The 21,596-nt window shown below is 44.2% G+C and overlaps 2 protein-coding genes across 2 annotated transcripts in view; both read right to left on the bottom strand.

The window, feature by feature from the left end:
* Window positions 1-1,637, bottom strand: part of si:ch211-169p10.1 (coiled-coil domain-containing protein 120) — a 60,045-nt gene extending 58,408 nt beyond the window's left edge. The window contains exon 1 of the mRNA XM_034296045.1: window positions 1,138-1,637. The gene's annotated coding sequence lies outside the window, so the exon portion shown is untranslated. The remainder of the gene's footprint in view (window positions 1-1,137) is intronic.
* A 3,468-nt stretch (window positions 1,638-5,105) lies between these two features.
* On the bottom strand, window positions 5,106-15,114 carry mbd1a (methyl-CpG binding domain protein 1a). The gene is made up of 14 exons (XM_034295963.1): window positions 15,063-15,114; window positions 14,931-14,981; window positions 14,734-14,787; window positions 13,683-13,745; window positions 12,799-12,948; window positions 12,158-12,685; window positions 11,652-11,732; window positions 11,114-11,221; window positions 9,870-10,060; window positions 9,750-9,809; window positions 9,284-9,719; window positions 8,832-9,050; window positions 8,330-8,501; window positions 5,106-7,887 (listed from the first exon to the last, which is right to left on the bottom strand). The coding sequence occupies exons 4-14, from the start codon at window positions 13,704-13,706 to the stop codon at window positions 7,754-7,756; spliced, it is 2,103 nt and encodes a 700-aa protein (XP_034151854.1). The 5' UTR covers window positions 13,707-13,745; window positions 14,734-14,787; window positions 14,931-14,981; window positions 15,063-15,114; the 3' UTR covers window positions 5,106-7,753.
* Between the last annotated feature and the right edge of the window lie 6,482 nt (window positions 15,115-21,596).

Raw genomic sequence — 21,596 nt, 5'->3', positions numbered from 1 at the left:
TAAAGAGGCTTCATGGATATTAAAGCAGTCATTACCTATTATGACACACAGCTGGTTTTTGGACATAACATCTCGGACAGGGGCTTTTATGAAATACATTTGTTTGATTGAGCTATAGATGCACAACATCACGCCAACTGTATTAGTAGTTAGTTTCCAAAGCCCAGTGTTACGAAGCATTACCGCCAGATGAAGATGTAAATGAAGGAAAAGTGCAACTAAGGTCTGAGTGTAGAAACAAAACAACACATGGTCCTCTGCAGGGGGGAGACACGGAGACTCCCGAAGGTGGGAGACACAGGGAGACTTCTGAAGGGGGGAGACACAGGGAAACTTCTGAAGGGGCGAGACACAGGGAGGGGTGAGTAGGACACAGGGAGAATTCTGAAGGGGGGAGACACAGGGAGACTTCTGAAGGGGGGAGACACAGGGGTCTTCTGAAGGGGGGAGACGCAGGGAGACTTCTGAAGTGGGGGACACAGGGAGGGGTGAGTATGACACAGGGAGAATTTTGAAGCGGGGAGACACAGGGAGTCTTCTGAAGGGGGGAGACACAGGGAGACTTCTGAAGGGGAGTCTGCTTTGCACATCAGACACTGACCAAACCAGCCACACCCTCAATCTCACTCCCTCTTTTCTCAATTCAATTCCTCTCTCTCTCTTTCTCTGTCTCTCTCTCACACACACACAAACACACACACAGTGCAACAATGTCTGAAGAGCAATGCGGCATGGTCAACAACACTTAAGTGCCGTCTAAAAACAATTGAGGCTACGTTAATTGGGGCCGACATAAATGCTTATCCTACCTGTACAAAAAGGAATCGTGACAGGGTTCAACGCCTTAACTAACGCCTAATAACGACCCACGAATACAGAAACATCTCTGAAATACAGCCCAGAAAGTAAGGTGTGAAGAAGGAACGCGCGACTGGCCTTATTTTGAGTGAGTGCCTTCCGACCGCTGCAGCACTTTCCTATTCAACAAACTGTCTGTTCGCTCGAGTAAGCGGACATCATAATAACATTTAGCAACAACAAACAATTGCGAAGTGCGAGTTCAGGCAACCGGGCCAACAAACGCATCGACCTGACGCAACCTCGTGGAACAAGTGATGGGGGAAAAACAAAACACACCTTGACCTTCCCTGCGTCTGATCTCTTCTTCGGGGTCCGATTGGTGGCCGACCGTTACTTTGGAATGGAATTCGGCCGTTTTCTTTTCATCTCCTTCAACATCTAAACTGTGCCACGGAGGATTCCAACCGGTATAACGGGAAATCCCCGGGAGAATACAGATAGAATTGCTTCCCGTCTTTCACACAGACTCCCGCTCGCTCCACCGACATCAACATCAGCATCCTGGGTTTGCTCCACTGCCATGCAGCATCCTCTAAGCCTGAGACCAGGGGGAATATATCACCAGAACTAACACATTTTCACGTCTTTTATCCAATAGTTGGTCGAGATATTACTAATAACGCTTCGAGGTTCTTCATCCTTTAGTGTGCTGAGAGAGAGAGAGGGAGTGAGAGCCTACACAACATAGTCTATTCGCCAGGGATTTAGAGAGCGCACGCAACGCACATGGTCTCTCCATCTCCATCAATAGGATGCCTCCGTGGCTCTGCCTGCATCTTCCGTATCCATGTAGTAACTAGGAGAGAGACGGAGCCGCTACAACAGTCAGCGAAAGGACCAATCCTGTCCCTTCTATTCACAGATGTTCTGTATTTCAGACCGTGGCGCAGCCAGGTTAACGCTTTCACTGCTGCCGCGCTTTACCGCGGACGCTGAATGCACGTGCCTTGGATTCTGTAGTAAAGTAGCCTAGATGAAAAAAAAATCCGTACGGTTTTAGAAATTCTGCCATCAAAAATCACAATAAAATCACTATTAGCTCATATTTTTGTTGTTGCAGCAAGACTATTATGCCTTTATAGTTTATATTTATATATGGCCACTATAGAAAGTAGTCCTGATCGATATATTGGATTTTTGTGTTGTCATATGGAATTGATGAGGCTATCTGATCGTATCTCTCAAAATAATCTAAAAGCAAGGCAATTTACATTTCAGAGATAATTTGATATAAATAACATATGTCAATGCTTGTGGCCGATTAGGGGTTAAAACACTTTTGTGAAAAACAAAACCTGGGTAGAGATTAGAAACCACAACATCAACAATAATTACTCTGGTTTAGGAGGAGTAGACGATGTGATAGGAACTTAGTAGAATAAAGGAGTTTGGAGACCTAGAATAGAACACACCAACCATTCACAACTAACCATTTAAAAACTAGGACTAAACACACCAACCATATAATAAAACCAGGGACTGAACACACCAACCATATAATAAATCTAGGGACCGAACACACCAACCATATAATAAAACTAGGGACTGAACACACCAACCATATAATAAAACTAGGGACTGAACACACCAACCATATAATAAAACTAGGATGGAAGAACCCAACCATACACAAAACAAGCACTGAACGAACGAACTATAAAACTAGTGAAAAAACTAACTGAAGTTATTTAAGGAGTGAGTCCTAATTGTCTGATACACTTTGTGCGAAATGTTGAAAATGCTTATTTTTGCTTAAATTATTTCCATGTATCTTTAGACTTGAAAGACTCATTGCTCTCCCTGTCCAAAGTCCTCCTGGTTGTGTCCCCTGTGAAACCTGAGGATTCTAGCTGCATTTATTGAATTTATAAATTATTACAACTTACTAGTACTCTTAATATGTTTCCCAGGCACAGCCAGACGAGGACAGGTTCCTCTCTAGGTTTCTTCCTAAATTTCAGCCTTCTTAGGGAGTTTTTCCTGGCCACTGAAAATCAACACTGTTTTTGTTTGCTCTTGGGATTTCAGGCTGGGTGTTTTGTAAAAGCACTTTGAGACAACTGATGATGTAAAAAGGGCTTGATAAATATATTTGATTGAATTTGATTGATGTATCTATGTGAATTACCATTTTGCCAGTGTCCAGATTAGGCTATCCCACAAAACAAAATGTAGAAAACATTTTTTTCCTACTTCACGACCGAAACTGGCTAAAAATACATAATATATTAAACAAGACACATTAACAAAAAAAATGAAATAAATACCTCTAAGGCTGATCTCTGGTGTTGTGAGCTGTCAGCTAATATTAAAACATACAGACTAAACCCAGTAGCTTTCTTGATTTAAAAGACTTCTTTTATAAAGCAGTTCCTCTTCCTATCACAGAAACAAAGGAGCCCTTTCTACTGCAGGCATTTGCTCCCTTTTTCTCTCGCTTTCACACACACATACACACACTCTGACCACTCTCTAGAAAACTAGGCGAGTCCACATTCACAGCAGGTGCCTGAGAACAGAGCAGAAGATACAATACATTCACCTCTACAACTACTCAGCCTTAGAAAGATGACCCATAAAGGTGCTATGAAGCTGTGAACCTTAAAAGGCCCAGAGACCTTTAGAGGCAAAGCATCTCCATAATACCAAGGACTCACCACCATATTTCACACAAGGCGTTTTTGTGTATCAGCATCCTTCTTCCATACCAAAATCACCGCAAATGTGTGTTGAAGAGCTCATTTCTTCCCATCGGACCGCAGCACCTGGTTCCAATCCAAGTTCTGATGCCGTGAAGCAAACTCCAGGATCAATCTGGGAGGGCTGTCTAACTCTTTCCTTTAAGCTTTGGGGAGGGTTGTTTTTGGGAGGGTTATACAGAGACGTGTTTCCTAATTTACATACATCATTCGGCATATTTTACTATATCCATTATTATCCTTTAGGTTCCATATATAAATATTGACATTTATTTGCGCTGTAAGTGAAGCAATGTTAATGCCAGATGGTGAAAATGTTCCTAAAATGTATCTTGTGGGGAAACACCCTCTCCTCAAAACACACAGCACATGGTCGTTTGATCTGACAGAAAAATCTGTCCAAAATTTAGGAAGAGGGTGGAAACCCTTCATCAGTAACATCCACCATCACAAATCCTAAAATACAGAGCCGTGTACAGGGACATATGTCTCCCAGTACTCAGTTCTGGTATATCTTCACCCAGCTACCTAAAAGCAGGGCCACTCCATCTAAAAAAAAAAAAGTAATCACCCCATGTCTGTTTTTGAAATGTGTCTATAGAAAACAAAACCCAACAATCTATAATAATTTGTTTTAAATAGCTATTTCCAAGCTAAGAGGCTACACAACTTGATTTTTATAAACATTTGGTTACAAATGCCGGAGCTTAAACAAGCTAATATTTTAGGGTTCTGAAGGGCTACAACCGTGAACTAATGAGGCATTGATAAAGTGTATCGTTATAGAATCAATGGCTATCCATAATGATAAGTTACCTGGTCACTCCTGGTTGGAAATTCCTTATTGGAACGGAGTGGAATGACAGCGCGCGCGCACACACACACACGCACACGCACACGCACACACCTTCCTCATTAAGATGCCGTTGAAGAGCTCCTAGATCAGAGCAGCCATGACTCAGAGGAATGTAACACTGATGTAATGACATGTTGCCCAGTTGTGTGTCTAGGCTATGGGTGCATCCTTCACCAGGACTTGGAAAGTGTAGAAACATTTTATGTTTGCAGTAGCTCGTCCAGAACTCAGTGGATAGATCCTAATTGGAGACCCTGTGGAAAAAAAGAATTGATTTCTTTCGGGATTGCCCACCAAAGGAATCAAACCCACAACCCTGGTTTGGCGGATACCATGCAGAGATTATATTTAGATTTTCTTTCCGTTAGGCAGAGGACTGATCGGGTTGATCCCTATGTACCTAACAACACAAAACTGAGAATGCTTTTTCAGTGTGGAGACAGTAGAATTGTTTCATTAGGCTAGAAGGGGATGGCCTCCCCCTTGTGGTAGAACTGACCACTACAACTAGAGCAAACTCAGTCAGCCTATTGGGTTACATCGAAATGAATGCAAACCAAGAGCTTCTGATGACAGGTGAACCCTCATCTCCGACAAAGGAAACCAACACTCTGAATCTTAAATCTTACTGGAGTTATTTGATGCGTTGATGAAAGACATGAATCAGACATGGCCAGAACTACACTGTATTTGTATAAAGTATTTAAGGTTTAATACAGATACTTTGAATTTAAAAAAAGAAAAATACAAATACAAAAACATACTTTGGAGGTAGAATTACAGTGTCTGGTGAAGATGCTCCTAGTACAGAAATGGGTTCAGCTTCTCCAACCTTACTCCTACCCCTCTACTCTGATCCTAACGATCATGACCATGTCTTCCATCAGAGACGTCGGGCTCCGTCACTTTACTCCAGAGTTACAGCAGGATTTATTGTTGAGATAGTCGTTTATTTCCCTCTCCATATATTCAGTTCACTTTCTCACACTTTCTTTTTTGTACAATCAATGTCTTGATACAAACCACACCACACATTCAGAGTTGGGACAACGTTGTTTCTGCATTGGGACACTAACATTTAATGGCGGCCCGTAGAATCAACAATTCCCAGTAACTACACACTAAACACTATGCAACCACGTTTTCTAAAAATAGGATAATGTCCAAAATTAAAAAATAGTTATCCAACTCTCTAAATATAGGGATCTGTATACACATGTTCAACTAAGCGAGAAAATACCAACAGCTTAGATTAATGAGACATAAAAGGCGATGGAAAATCCCTGTTAGTTACATTTCCATCAGATTACTGTGATTAATGTCTCCAAGCTAGAGAGATTCACACAATCAGAATGAAATAAGCAGGAAATCCAGAATCCTCCAACCAGTATATCTGGAAAACAAGGGAATGTACTGAGAGTTGTCAGAATTTTGCTCCTGGCCTGGTATTACCCTGCTCCTGGCCAGGTATTACCCTGCTCCTGGCCTGGTATTACCCTGCTCCTGGCCTGGTATTACCCGGCTCCTGGCCTGGTATTACCCTGCTCCCGGCCTGGTATTACCCTGCTCCCGGCCTGGTATTACCCGGCTCCTGGCCTGGTATTGACAGAATAAACACTTGGCTGACCAGTGGCAGCATTCATATGGTTTTACCAGGCAACACACAGCATCAGGGTCATTTCCAATTATAGGAAGGCAATTCAAGTAAGAGAAGAGTTAGTTGCAGAAAAATATTGCATATATCTTTAATGAATTTTAGTAAGCCAATTATGTCCTTCTTTTGAAAATACTGACTTTCAATCAAAACTTCCAGAATCGAGGAATGCTTTTTATTTTCTGTCAAATATTTATATTTTCCTCCAGCTTGGGCCAACGGGTGGGAACACTGCCCATGACCACACGCAAGCAGACAAGCATTTTAAGACAGTAGCACAAAATGTGATATATCACAGTTCCAAACGGTATAAAGAAGAGAGGATCTTATCAATGCTGGGCAAATCTTTGCTCAGGGGAATGACTCGATTTGACCCCAATTCTGATTCACAGGACGGAAACAGTAGTACTAATAGTTTTAGTAGTAATAGTTTTAGTAGTAACAGTAGCAGCAGCAGCGGGAAGGAGGCTCATTTGGACACTGTGTCCACACTCCAGATGTTTAAAGGCCATGATGGCAGTCTAGCATTTTTAACACACTAGTGAACTTTTAACATGTTCAATATGTTACCTGCTTAGGAAGATAACAGAAATTAGACTGAAGGCAGGAAAGATGTTTGACATGGTTGGTTGACAATTATTAATGCCCAATTTAAATTGTAACCCCGAATAAGCTGCGTTTTCTCTGGATGAACAGGATGGGCAGGCAGGGAGGGGATTTGGCTGAAAATATGGTGGTAGACTACTGTAAATATAAAGAATTATACAGAGTTGTACAGAGTGGCGCTTTGCTACGCCAGGATTCCTTAAATGTGTGCACTCAGGAATTTAATTTAAGGTTTCTGGTTACCAGCCCTTCTGGCTAGAATAGATCAATGTTTGATATTTGAAAGATTTCAAACAAAAATCATTCTACAAATGCCGTCCAAAAACAACCACGTTAATATGCATCCCTGGATGCACTCATGACAGAAATGCAAAGCGTTTTGTGGATAAAAGATTCGGCTAAATCTTACTGAATACTACTATTAGGGGTATTTTAGGAGTCTACAGCCATATACCAAACCAAGGAAAACAACAACACAGGGAATATGGATGAAAAAAACAAAAAGAAAAGAAATGACTGTTCCCAAAACCGAAGAGGTAGTCATGTTGATTGCACAATCACATTGACATGACAACAGAATTAACGGCCAAAGTCACGAGAAGGAAGTTGTAAAGAGCAGCACCAGTTGGCCTTTGTTCAAACTAACCCCCCCATGTTGGAATTCACCCAGTCACGTCCGGAGCCATAAACGGTCAATGAGCAGAACAAAACAATTCCATTGTCCCAGTATCTTTAAGAAGCACCATACTCAATGTCAGTTGTCTCCAGTTGCAGAAACCTCTGTGTTGGTTGGAGGCACACCAATCCACATTCTGGCTCACCAAAAACCAAGTGAACCATGTTTGCAAGACGAGTAACCTGCCACGGCCTTGTAGTTCCTTTAGCTCAATGGGCTAACACACTCTCGCCTCTTCCAGATGACCCAGGGTTCTTTGTGTGGGCCGGGTGACTCCGTGAACCTCGCTGGCATAACAAGTAAACCTAAGCAGGCTGAAGTTGATCGGGCTCGACCCAGGCTTGTCCTCAGGGTTGAAACCCAGACAGTCAATACGCTACACCCACTCGTCCTCCATACATTCAAATTCCAGCTCCTCCACCGGACCCAGGTCCTCCTCCACCACGGTGATGCTGCACCTCCCACAGCGCTCCTCCTCCTGGGGCACCAGGAGGTCGCAGGCCATGGCTCTCACACACTGGACCAGCTCCAGAACCTGATGGAGACGGAAAACATATGGAAAACAGGCTGCAGGCACATCAGGTGTGATTACACCGTCATGGTATCTCTCAGAGCGGCCCTGGCCCTACCTCGCCCTGGCCCTACCTCGCCCTGGCCCTACCTCGCCCTGGCCCTACCTCGCCCGCAGGGCCCACTAGGGTCATGGGTTGTGAAACAAACCTCTGAGGGGGACTTAATGAGAGTAACAAGGGACTCAAACCCACACACACCAGGGACATGGAGGCTGCATCGTTGGAAACTCGCTTTCAGGGGCCACTGGAGAGTCTAATTAGCCCCTAACTTCCACTCCCTCAGCTTTGGTGACATTTTGCAAATGTAGGACCAAGGGGACTGTGTTCAGGTAACAGAAGCTCCTTCTTCTGACTGGAAGCTCAGGTTTGGCGCCCAACGCCATCATCACATCATTCCTTCATTACCTGCTTGCTTGTGTCTCCAGGGGGGGGGGGGCGGGACGGGGAAACCAGGGCAGACGACACGGGTCTCCAGATCCAGGAGGAGAGTCACAAGCTGGGGGATGGAGGTGAGGCGGGGGGGGTGGGCGTCGTACAGTGGGTGAGTCAGCAACAGCGGTTGGCCCTGTACCGTAACCTAGCAACAGGAAAATGACTGATGAATATTTACCAACTCATAATTACTGACCAATACTTACCAACTCATAATTACTGACGAATAAACACGAAAATAATTACTGAGTAAAAATTATCGATGAATAGGTAAATATTCATAATTATTGATAAATAATTACTGATTAATAATTGCATATACAAAATTACTGATTAGCAGTTCAGATCCTACTGCAAACAACGTGTTTTGAAAGACTTGCTGAAATGAAGACAATATTTTAAAGAATAAAATAGCAGACAAACTAGGAAACAACACTTTCATTGTGTACTATGTTGGGAGCGTCCGTGCGTCTACCTGGTAACAGAAACCCGGCTGGATCTGAAGGACCGTGTCCGCCATGGTCGAGAGTTTGGAACACTGGAGCAGCTGAAGGAGGGGGCCGTGGGCCATCACCCCGACCCAGTGGGCCGGTAGGACAGTCCTCCGCAGGGCCCGGAGGAACCCAAACAGTTCCGCATCCCGATCCTCACCGCCACTCTCGGGACCAACCGCTAGACTGAAGGTGTCTGTTATCTAGAGGTCGGAGGGATTCAGACAGAAGCTGTGTGTCTCGACACCTCAGGCACGGGAGTTAAGGGGGATTTAGTTTGCCCAGTATGAAAGCAATGACATCATTTAAGAGGAACTGAATGGAGATGTTTTTAAATAAGATTTTACTGTTTTAATTGTTACTTTGTAAACACATTTCCCGTGCCAGTATGTAAGATAGAAACTGAACAATGTACATTGAGAGAAAGACAGCTCACCACTGGAGTGATTTCGTCAGAATTGAAATCTTCAACCTCAGGAGTCAGCCTGGATGTGACCTTTGACCCGGGGAACTCTGACGGGTCAGGTGCACCGAGGTTGATGATGGTCCGAGGTACCTCTGCATACAGCTCCACTAGCTGTAGTTCTTCAGTGTAGCCTGGTGGAAAACCTCCAGAGGGGGTCCGGGAAGGGCTCATGGAACTTACAGACGGAGGTTCCGACCTCAGGTTGTTAACTGGTGGAGGTTCCGACCTCAAGTTGTTAACTGGTGGAGGTTCCGACCTCAGGTAATGTACGGAAGGAGGTTCCGACCTCAGGTTGTTAACTGGTGGAGGTTCCGACCTCAGGTTGTTAACTGGTGGAGGTTCCGACCTCAGGTTGTTAACTGGTGGAGGTTCCGACCTCAGGTTGTTAACTGGTGGAGGTTCCGACCTCAGGTAATGTACGGAAGGAGGTTCCGACCTCAGGTAATGTACGGAAGGAGGTTCCGACCTCAGGTTGTTAACTGGTGGAGGTTCCGACCTCAGGTAATGTATGGAAGGAGGTTCCGACCTCAGGTAATGTATGGACGGATGTTCCGACCTCAGGTTGTTAACTGGTGGAGGTTCCGACCTCAGGTAATGTATGGAAGGTGGTTCTGACCTCAGGTAATGTATGGACGGAGGTTCCGACCTCAGGTTATTAACTGGTGGAGGTTCCGACCTCAGGTAATGTATGGAAGGAGGTTCCGACCTCAGGTAGTCTTCTGGTGCTGGATAAATGACTGGCATTGCCTAGAAACAGAGTACGTAAAAAAAATGAGATACTAATACATTTCTGTCCGTTTATGAACAAACTTTACTTTGGATTTACAAACCATCTAAGAAACCTTTAATCAATGAAGCTGACATTTCAATAATAGTCCTTTATTGAATAGTCCCATACATCACGCCTGTAGGGGTGACTTTCACTACTGAATAGTCCCATACATCACGCCTGTAGGGGTGACTTTCACTACTGAATAGTCCCATACATCACGCCTGTAGGGGTGACTTTCACTACTGAATAGTCCCATACACCCCTCCTTTGGTGGAAGTGATTATTACTACTGAGTAGTCTCATAGATCACTCCTGTGGGGGTGATTGTTACTGCTGAATAATCCAATATATCAAGGGCCGGTTCAAGGCATAAGCGATCACTAAGGGCCCCTGTCCGTCACGGGCCCGTCCGCAACCACTACTGAGCACCGACCGCTAAGGGAGAGGGGGCCCCAAATAATATTTTTGCGTAGGGCCCCCAAAAGGCTAGAGCCAGCACTGCACACATTTCTCCTGTGGTGGTGATTCTAACTACTGAATAGTCCCACACATCTCTCCTGTGGTGGTGATTCTTACTACTGAATAGTCCCACACATCTCTCCTGTGGTGGTGATTCTTACTACTGAATAGTCCCACACATCTCTCCTGTGGTGGTGATTCTTACTACTGAATAGTCCCACACATCTCTCCTGTGGTGGTGATTCTTACTACTGAATAGTCCCACACATCTCTCCTGTGGTGGTGATTCTTACTACTGAATAGTCCCACACATCTCTCCTGTGGTGGTGATTCTTACTACTGAATAGTCCCACACATCTCTCCTGTGGTGGTGATTCTTACAACCGAATAGTCCCACACATCTCTCCTGTGGTGGTGATTCTTACAACTGAATAGTCCCACACATCTCTCCTGTGGTGGTGATTCTTACTACTGAATAGTCCCACACATCTCTCCTGTGGTGGTGAGTCTTACTACCGTTATTTTGTTGATGAAGGTGTGTGTGTGTGTGTGTGTGTGTGTGTTTATACCGAAGAAGCAAGGGTAGGACCAGGGATGATGGAGGTGATCTGGTGGCCATTCATCCTAATAACCTTGAGGTTGCCATGGTCTCCTTGGTAACAGCTTTGTGGGTAGGGCTGGAGATAGTGATGACAGCACCGGGATTATAATATTCAATTATTTAAATAAAGACAGTTCAACAGAACATCCTATTCAATAAACAAAATGTAGTATATAGGACAATAAATCTTAAAACAAATAAGTTATTTACGTGAAAAAGATTAAATTTACATTAAAGCCATTTCCTAAATTGACGGACATAAATACAAAATGTACCCAAATATGAACGGGCCCCAACCCTGCTAATACAACATGTACCCTAACCCTGCAAATATAATTTAAATATGAACGGGGCCCCAACCCTGATAATACAACATGTACCCTAACCCTGCAAATATAATTTAAATATGAACGGGCCCCAACCCTGCTAATACAAAATCGATTTAAATTGGCCCTAACCATATTATATTATTTCACTCAATATAAACAATCATTGTTGATCCGTACCTGGCTAGAGCTGCTGATGTAGGCTTCCTCTGACCCAAACACACCATTACTGAGGGTTGCAGGCATACAGGATGGAGACATCTAGAAGAACAGGGAAAAAGTCACAGCACAGAAGACCCAAAGTTTAACACGCTACAAATTTTCACTCAAAGCACGCACCATCCCAGAGGCGACCTTTCGTGCCCTCAGCCTGACCCTATTGACCTGACCCAGGAGGATGCTCACACCACGGCTGTTTTAATGTCAAGAGAGGTCATTGGTCATTCTCTTACCGGGATGCTGGGACTCCATTGTTACCATGGAAACCATCAGCGCTATGTTACAAACATGCAGGGAATAAATCTAGATTAAGGGCTTTAAACTGGAGGCCGCCGGACCCCCAAATTGCCACAAGGAATCGCTGGAGCGTAAGAAGACGACTGTGTGATAACTGAACTGTGTATTTCATGAACAGAGTTCCTGTTATTCAAGTTTTGGTTTGGAGAAGAGACCATTCTAGAGCTCACCTGTATAATTTGATCTGTTCCCTCTTGGTCATTGTCTCTCTCCTGCAGTTCCCTCCACACCCCTCCGTCCTCACCCTCTTCCTCCTCTAGATGCAGGGGGTTAGTGAAGTACACAGGTCCCTCATCTTCATCAGTGTCATCCGTCGCTGGAGTATCGCTTAAGGGAACATTGCTCCATTGGCTCCGTTTAGGTGGCCGACCTCTGCCCTTTCCGCGACCCCTTCCGCGACCCCTAGTATGTTCACTTCCTGATTTTAGAGAATGCCATTGTGATCGCTTCTTTCCGAAAATGAAATATTCGGATGGATGTCTGGCTACAGCTCCTGGTAAAACTGAAACGCCTGTGCCAAGTGGAATACCAGCTGGACCAACTGGAACACTTCCCGGTAGACCACCTAGTCCAATTTCTGGTATGTCACCTGGTCCATTAGTAACCCTTCCTGGTCCTGGACTAATGAGAACGCTCGGGCCATATTGTTCACCTTTCCGTTTTTTGTAAAGGATGGTTCTCAAGTCCTTTTTGGTTGGCTGGAGAGAGAAGGGGATTAATGACCATTTTAATTGTAATTACATAAACACACATGAAAATAACTAGAATGAAATGTGCTTTCAAATGAGATATTCATACACTGTATAACTACCATGTTAAGACACCGACGGTACTTGCACTTCTGTTTTTTCCGGTTGAGTCCGCCGTTCCTGGGCTTGTCCATGCAGAAGATGCATCGATCACAGTCACTTCGCTGGCACGGCGCACACGTCCCACAGCCTTGAGAGCGCTTCAGTTTACCCTGGAAGAGAAGGAACAGTGTGTTATTTGACCTTAATCTTACCGGGCTAGTCAAAGACACAGAGAGATGAGGAAAGGGAGACAATTCAGATGTTGGGAATGTTTATAGTCTTTTAATACAGTCAAACGTGAGATTGTGCCACTGCTGTAGAAGGGACCCCCGAGAAGCAGAAGGGTTTATCAATTCAGTGTTGTAACCTGGCATTGTGAAGTTATTCACAGCACGTAACACATGCTGAAATAACAAGTAAAAAATTATGAATCTGTAAATGTAAATCTACTGCTGGATGTGCGATTTTTAAGCTAGCATATCTTAGTTGCTACAGTTGGCAAAACAAGACAGCTTGACCGTTTATGCATGTGTTATTAATTAGCAGTGTGCCGTCTGCAAACATTTAATTGACTATTAACTTTGTAGCTAGCTATGTTTTCTGAAAGCACAGCAATCAGCGTATAATATATAATGCATTTGTAATGTGCGTTGTTCTGGTGCATGGACGACTCAAGGGAGGGTTTCGTCTTAGCATCTAGCTAACTAATCGCTAACATCGGTTGGCTTGCTAATAGCATGCATTATTATGCGGTTTGGTGTTAAAAATCTACTTCACTGGCTATGAAAGCATGAGAAACATTGAATTGTGCTGTCAGTAATTATCAAATGTGTTAACCAGTGTGGAACTAAACTGGCCAGACATGGTAAATCTATGTGAAACTTAGCATTAATCTCTGGCTTACCGTTTTATATGGGATATTGGTCATCTCAGTCCTCTCATCAGTTTCACTGCCGTCGCTATTGACCTGCAGTGACATCAGGAAGATCACTGTCACTCAGAAACAACTAGGGAGTCAATTGGTGTGCGGCAAAAATGACACCTAACACACCTACGTGTCAGTTGGGTCCCAGCCCCAAGTCCGACACAGTCACAAATGACACCTAACACACCTACGTGTCAGTTGGGTCCCAGCCCCCAGTCCGACACAGTCACAAATGACACCTAACACACCTACGTATCAGTTGGGTCCCAGCCCCAAGTCCGACACAGTCACAAATGACACCTAACACACCTACGTGTCAGTTGGGTCCCAGCCCCACGTCCGACACAGTCACAAATGACCACATACATGACACTACACACTTTTTGGGGACCCTTTTTGGCATTAAATGTGACTATGTGGAACTGAAAAGTGGTGCCCCAAGGCTTTCTTCTGGGTCCATTGCGTTTCACTGTTGGGTTATGATATGGGTTAGGGTATAGAGGAATGTATTGGACTACACCATACATTAATCCGATAAGGGATTTTATATTCACTTCAAATAAGAGCCTTCTTTCGTTAGGCTTAATATGGCTAAGTGTTTTGCTAACCGTGCAAAATCTTGTAAATACAACACAAGGTGATGTTTGTCAAAATATTTGCATCAATTCAATCCACCAAAAAAATTATAGGCCAAACATAGGCAAAGATACTGATAGATAATCTAGTCCTCTATACATTTACAGTCATCAAAACGGGGGGGGGGGGGGGTGAGCTCACACAAAACACAGGCCTTATCGGACTTTAATCTAAGAAATAAATGGTGGAATCAAGCGAAGAGACGCTAGTTACGTTTTGCTGCTTGGTTTTATCATTACTATTACTCATACTATTACACTCAATATAAATGGAAATTGCTATGCAGTGGCTAAAGCTATCCAATACATGCTGAAGACTGGCAGTGACTAACCAGAACCCACATTAGAAAGAGGTCTTCTGAACCCAATGGTACTTACTGTTAAATAAAACTTACAATTTTATTGGGTCTCCACTCTTCCTCGTCTTCCTTTTCTTTCACACGTATCTTCTAGAAAAAATAAACAGAAAGCGAGGTTTTTGCCATTTCAGTGGTTACATACTCTTCATGCTGTTTTGTAGTCGCTTTCTAACTGGATGAGTTAGCAATTACATCCCTATTAGGAAAAGTGATGCTAACAAATTAATGCCAACCTTTTTCTGTTGCTTTAAATCTTCCTTTGTTTCCTCCTTCACTTTCACCTTCTGCAAAATGAGAAATATAATTGACATGGAACCTAACAGCTTTGGGAACGTAAGAATCACAAATCAATCACAAATCAATACCTGCTGAAGAGTTCTTATTCTTCTCAATGGTTTTTCTTCTCTTTCTTCTTCTTCCTCCTCCTCCTCCTCATCCTCCTCCTCCTCTTCTTCCTCCTCCTCTTCATCTGGGACTACTTCTTTCTGATGTTGGTCTGCTTCTTCATCCAGATCTTTCACTGTTGCTTTCATCTTGACTTTTCGCTATGGTGACAAGAGAACAATCCGGATCTTTGAATGTCTACAGCAAGTATAGCTAATCTATACATTATATATTACACACATTTAGCCTTTTAGGCATTCAGCAGACACTCTCTCCCAGAGCAACTTAGAGCAGCAACAAGCATTTTTCTTCTCAAAAAGCACTGATGGGAATTTACATGTATTTCATCTGGCATCCTTACTCACCGAAATACTGGCTCTCCTTGTGACATTCGTCCAATCTCTGTCAAACTTTTTACGATTTTTCTAAAATGTCCCAAACACACACACACAGAATTTTATATCAAGAAATTCATGACATGAGAATGATGAAAAATAAATGTAAATAAAAACATGCCAATTCGATTACAGTCTTCTTTAAGGTGGAATATCCCCTATTCTTGATAATGTGCTTTTCTTCTGGCACATGCTAAATAAATTGTATCTTATTGTACAGGTGGAGCTGCGCTATAAAGCATATCAGAAGGAATTTTGAAGAATACAATTTATTGTAAAGTGGAATTGTTCTATAAAGCGTATATCAAAATGTAAAGTTGTGCTACATAAACGATATCGTACTGTAGAGTAACGCCATAAATCCTACCTTGTTATACAGTGAAGTTGTGCTGCTGTTGTCGACCTCCTCTTCTTTGACCTCCAGTTGTTTTCCCCCTAAAACCCATTTGTCGTCTCCTACCTCAAGACAGACAGACCAGCACAAACATCACACAACTGCCTGCTAAGCTAGGGCTCAAATGGCAGCCTATTCCCCATTTACACCACTTCATCTTGGGTCCATGGGTTAGGGTGCTAACTAGGGGAACAGGGGGGCATTTTACACAACTTAGGGCTGTGAATGTCAGTACATTTTCTGTACATTAACCAAAATACCCAGATTTTCCCCAAAATACTTTCAGGAATCTGAAAGCCTAAATACATAGTAAGGTAGAAACCTTGTTTGTAACGAGTAAGAAGTTAGTATTAAAGGTTGATAAAAAAAAAACATGGAAGTTATTTTGCAAAGCTTTAACCCATGCATTGATTAGTCCGAAATAATATCAAGGTTTCATTTCAGAAATCAACAGCCTAAGGTTAAGCCAAGATGGCGACCCCAGATCCAGGCCAGAACACAGGCGGTGAGAGAAAACAAGTAAGTAGGAAACAGAAATGTTAGGCTACGTTTTGTATGAGCCAATAACTATTCACGTACAAATGGTTCAATGTCTGTGCTGCCCAGGCCTTACAATCAACACGGAAATATCAAAACGCAGTTTGTTCTATTGAGCTTGTCTTCGGCACCCTAACATCACAACAGCTCTAGACTATGAAGTAGTCAAGCAAAGTCTCTAGACTATGAAGTAGTCAAGCAAAGTCTCTAGACTATGAAGTAGTCAAGCAAAGTCTCTAGACTAGAGACCTAGGGGACATTTATTGAATTACAATTGAAAGACAACATGTAGCGTAACATTTAAGACCCTAATTGTGATAAACAAGATAATTAATTCGCCGTTTATTGACTGGTGTTTTTCCAAGTACCATCCAATGCCTGTAGGCCAACAGCACTTTGTAAAAACCTTTAAATTATCAGCAGTATTCAACATACTGCACAGTTACACTGCACTCAAGCAAATTAACGCATGAACATGGTGGCGTTGTCAACGCACTTAACGGTTTGCTGCAGGGGTGAACGTAGCGTTAGCCTGCTTAGTAACCGAATGCGTCATTACATTACAAAACTTGGTTAATGTATTGTATCTGGCTGTGTTATTCACGAAAGGGGAGTCTATCATATATTAGCCTATGCAATATTTTCACTTGCATTGATCACTGCATATTCTGTGGGATGAGGCTCACGGAGATGGAACTTCAGGTTGGAGGTGTTCCTTGTCGAAGCCGACACTTTTCCCCCGACTTGCTTTGCACATTGGGTCAACATCAACATTGATGGTGCCTCGAGTCTTAAATATCGAAACTTCAGCCACTTAACTGGCTGAAACAGAGTTCCGACACTGCCATTTCGTTGAAGTCCAGTGAAGTTTATATGATGCTGTGTAAATATAACCAACTCTTAATTGAACTGATATCTACAATATGAATGTTAATTATTTCTTGCTCGGAATAGAACATTTCAGAACAATATCATGAATTCATTATAATGCAATGACAAAATGGCAAAGGTATGAGGACCATCTGCTTTTACAACCGAGGTGCACCGTGAAACCATTTCATCCCTACTATGGAGTAGTCAAGGAAAGTCTCCCGACAATGGTGTAGTCAAGGAAAGTCTCCCGACAATGGTGTAGTCCAGGAAAGTCTCCCGACAATGGAGTAGTCCAGGAAAGTCTCCTGACAATGGAGTAGTCCAGGAAAGTCTCCTGACAATGGAGTAGTCCAGGAAAGTCTCCTGACAATGGAGTAGTCAAGGAAAGTCTCCTGACAATGGTGTAGTCAAGGAAAGTCTCCTGACAATGGAGTAGTCCAGGAAAGTCTCCTGACAATGGAGTAGTCAAGGAAAGTCTCCTGACAATGGAGTAGTCAAGGAAAGTCTCCTGACAATGGAGTAGTCAAGGAAAGTCTCCTGACAATGGTGTAGTCAAGGAAAGTCTCCTGACAATGGAGTAGTCAAGGAAAGTCTCCTGACAATGATGTAGTCAAGGAAAGTCTCCTGACAATGGAATAGTCAAGGAAAGTCTCCTGACAATGGAACAGTCAAAGAAACTCTCTAGTCTAAGGAGCTGTCAAGGAAATGGTAGTACATTTAGTATTACATGTTCTTTATATTGGCAACGACTTCTAACCTGGCTACCTGTCTGGACAACGATCCTTGCCACTCCTTGTAATGCCTTGTTTAATTCACAAATCCACACTGTTGGAGATCAGGGCCATATGGACAACAAACCCGGGACTGTCCCACTAAATTCGAATTTTAACATTACATCTCACACAGAACATCATATTCACTAAGGCGTGCTATCTACCTTATTGGAACTGACCGGGCCACACTAATGCCATGTCCTCTGTCAACAAATCCCACCTCAGTCACAAGCAAAGCTGTGAAGTAGGTCACACCTTCAACTCTATGGAGAACAGTTGTTTCTTTGGAAAAAATTCTACTATACCTCAATGTCTGTCAATGGAACTACATGTTCTTTCCTTTGTCTTTTCTCTCCACAAGGGGCCAGTAAAATGACTGGAACAGATACCAGACCCTGTGGCAACTAAAAGAAACGGGCATCAGGACAAATATAAATTTGTTCCGTGGGTGTATGTTCCCCCTAGGTACGGATATAAGATCAGCATCCCCTCCACCAACCAGAACAAAGAGGGGGGAAACATAAAACTGACCTAGAATCAGCATCTAGGGGCAACTTCACCTAACAGGGAGGGATACTATGAAAAACCCCAACCACAGAATGCAAACAGGCCTTATGAGAGGCACACTACTAGAATAGGGGGAGACAGGACATGCAGTCTGAAGGGCCAGACGGGGCAGGCAGGTGGAGGCGGATCATTCAAAAGGCGGATCACCTGGTTGCTCTTACCTTTCTGAACACAATACTTGGAGACGGCTTCTTCGCAGCTGGAGAAGGAAAACAAACACCTCAACCAAGGAGAAGGATGACGCATGCATAAAGACCACCCACTTCCTGGTACGCCTGGCGCACTCAGTGACTCCCCGTCGTGGTCCTCCAAGCTGGATTTCAACCAACCGGTGAACAAGTGGATTAATGGTCTTGTTCAGCATCAACCGCAACACTATCGAGTCCACATACAGACCAGACGCCACGGAGCAAAGCTCTCACAACACGGGACACGCCCCGCCATGACAAAGCTAGTAGTCAGGAGCTCCATACGCCGCCGCAAACACAAACATGGACACTGGTCGGGATTCTCGGGAAAACAGGGCGTATTACTGAGTGCACAACATACTATTTAGATGAATCAAATGTAACGTGACCTTCTAGATGGACATTCACATTAAATATTGATATATTTGAACGGCGCACGATTAGCAGTCATATAAAACATGGTAGACACCTGAACCCATCCACTCCTCCCAGCGCTTCTTAACTAATGGTCTGAGCTCTAAATAAGTGATACATTATTTAATAATACCCTCATATTTCTGGATGGAAATGGATGACATACCATCTTCCTGGTTGGCCATCTTCAGGTGCTGAATCTTTTCAGCATAAGACCTCTTAACGGGCGGCCCCTGTGGATTCTCAGGCGATTCCTCCATGTCCAATTCTTTGTGTCCATTCAGCGACATTTTAGATCCATTAAACTGTTGGGTCCATTGGTTCACCAGGGCCAAGTGTCGTGGAGGAGGACACGTGATTGGGTCCAAATCCAAGTCTGGTCTAAGGACCACTACCACCTTCCTGTGCCTCTCTGGGATTTGTAGTCCCAACTGAGAGAGCTCCTTCTTGGCTGGGCTGACCGTTTGTAGTCCCAACTGAGAGAGGTCATTCTTGGCTGGGCTGACCGTTTGTAGTCCCAACTGAGAGAGGTCATTCTTGGCTGGGCTGACCGTTTGTAGTCCCAACTGAGAGAGGTCATTCTTGGCTGGGCTGACCGTTTGTAGTCCTAACTGAGAGAGGTCATTCTTGGCTGGGCTGAGGGGCAACAGGGACGACCGGCGGACTACAACGGCGTCTCCTCCGGAAGGGGTTATGGCCATAGATCGGCGTCTCAGCGACGGGGGCCGGACGGACGGGGACAGCCTGTCGGTGGCAAGGAGGATGTCGTGGACGCTGACCGTGGGGGACTGAGTGACGTGCAGAAAGTTGACCTGATTCTGGAGGGATTGTTGGGGTGTTCCAGGGGTGCGCTTAGGATTGTGGTTCCGGTCTATGTCAGGGGTGCCTGTCCTTGGGGTACCGGTCACGGAGGTGCTCGTGCTGGAGGAGTGAACTTCTTCCACATGGTTTAAATGCTGTGGTGAGTAGAGAAATAGATATTTATAATAAGGTTCACTTTGCCCATTATACTGTAAGAGGAAAGTGTGAGAGGAGTGGTATTAATTACTGCACTGAGAAACACGCCCCTGGGGAACATCATTTTACAGCATTTTACCTTCAATCCGTTCTTCTCATCCAGGAAGAGTCCTGAACTGAAGTCAAAATGGGTGAGGTCCACCCCACCAGAGAAGTACTTAGCCAGTTCAACCTTAATAATCACAAAGTAATAATAATCACAAAACTTTTTGCAAAGAGATTTGACGTAGAGCACATCCATCACATAGCTCTCTAAAACCTTAAAACTTCATCCAAAAGGGCTAGGAGGTTTTAGCTTGCAAAAACACCTCAATATACAGTGGCTTTCAAAAGTATTCCGCCCCTTGGACATACGCACATTTTGTGTTACGACATGAAATCAAATCAGGTGTTTTTGCCACTGATCAACACATGAATGCCCACAATGTGAAAGTGAACACAGAAATCTGCAAGTTGTTCTAAATGAAAAGTAAAATAAAACAAAAGTCTTCACCCCTGTTGTTTCGTAGATTCAAGACGAAAACACGACAGCCATTCCAAAACTCCATGTATGGAATCACTTGGGAGATTGTGGATTTCATGGAAACTCCACCACAGAATAAAAGTTCCAAACAGCGGTGCCAGATTACAACGAGATTAACGGCAAATACTGCAACCACCAAAGCTCTGTCACCGTGACGGTGTTACGTTCTAACGAGGCGTTACCTTGCTCCGGACGCGGTAGCCGTCTGGGCTGCTGTAGTAAGTGTCCCACCTCCTCCGGGCAGGCATGGACGACTGCCGGAAGACCGCCTTGCGTTTCCAGCCTGGCCCCAGTGCAGAACAATCATCCCAGTCCTCATCCTCGTCCACCGGACGCCTCCACTTCCGCCTCGGAGCCCGCCTGGACGGATGATAAAGAAGACAGTCCTTGTCTAAGCCAGCGGGTATGGGGATAACCTGGGCCCTGTTTCTGCAGCTGGGTGGATAAGAAAACCCTTTAGACCTGGCTGAGGCTGAGTTGTGCTTTTTTTGGGGGTAAAAATAAATAAAAGTAGTAATAGTACAATCAGTGCCAGGAAGGGAGAAAATCCATACCTTGGTACTCTATTACCTCCCCTGATCACCTCCCCAGCAACATCATCCTCGCCCAAAGGCTCAAACCAGGATCCAGGCGGCCCGTCGGGGTTCCCCGGTGCCGCGCTCGGCTGACTCCCCAGGCCGTTGCTGGATGCCATATCCATCTGGAGCTCAGCGCCGATCGGGAGCATGTCGCTCTCCAGTTGGATAACAATCTCCTCACCGCAGACCTGTTCAGACAGTAACGTGGGGCGGAGAACAGGCGATCCTGTAAGCCACGCATGGGAATTGTCTATCT

This window comes from Esox lucius, chromosome 12 (genome assembly GCF_011004845.1).
Source record: "Esox lucius isolate fEsoLuc1 chromosome 12, fEsoLuc1.pri, whole genome shotgun sequence".
Classification (NCBI taxonomy): Eukaryota; Metazoa; Chordata; class Actinopteri; order Esociformes; family Esocidae; genus Esox; species Esox lucius.
Note: the sequence above shows the minus strand (reverse complement) of the source record. Positions and strands in the feature narration are given on the sequence as shown.

Coding starts and splice junctions, on each gene's coding strand:
- mbd1a (XM_034295963.1), bottom strand. CDS start 13,706: ATGACCAATATCCCATATAAAACG. Junction 10,061..11,113: donor GTCCTACCCTTGCTTCTTCG/GTATAAACACAC, acceptor CTCTGTTTCTAG/GCAATGCCAGTCATTTATCC. Junction 7,888..8,329: donor CTGGAGACACAAGCAAGCAG/GTAATGAAGGAA, acceptor CGTCTCCATCAG/GTTCTGGAGCTGGTCCAGTG.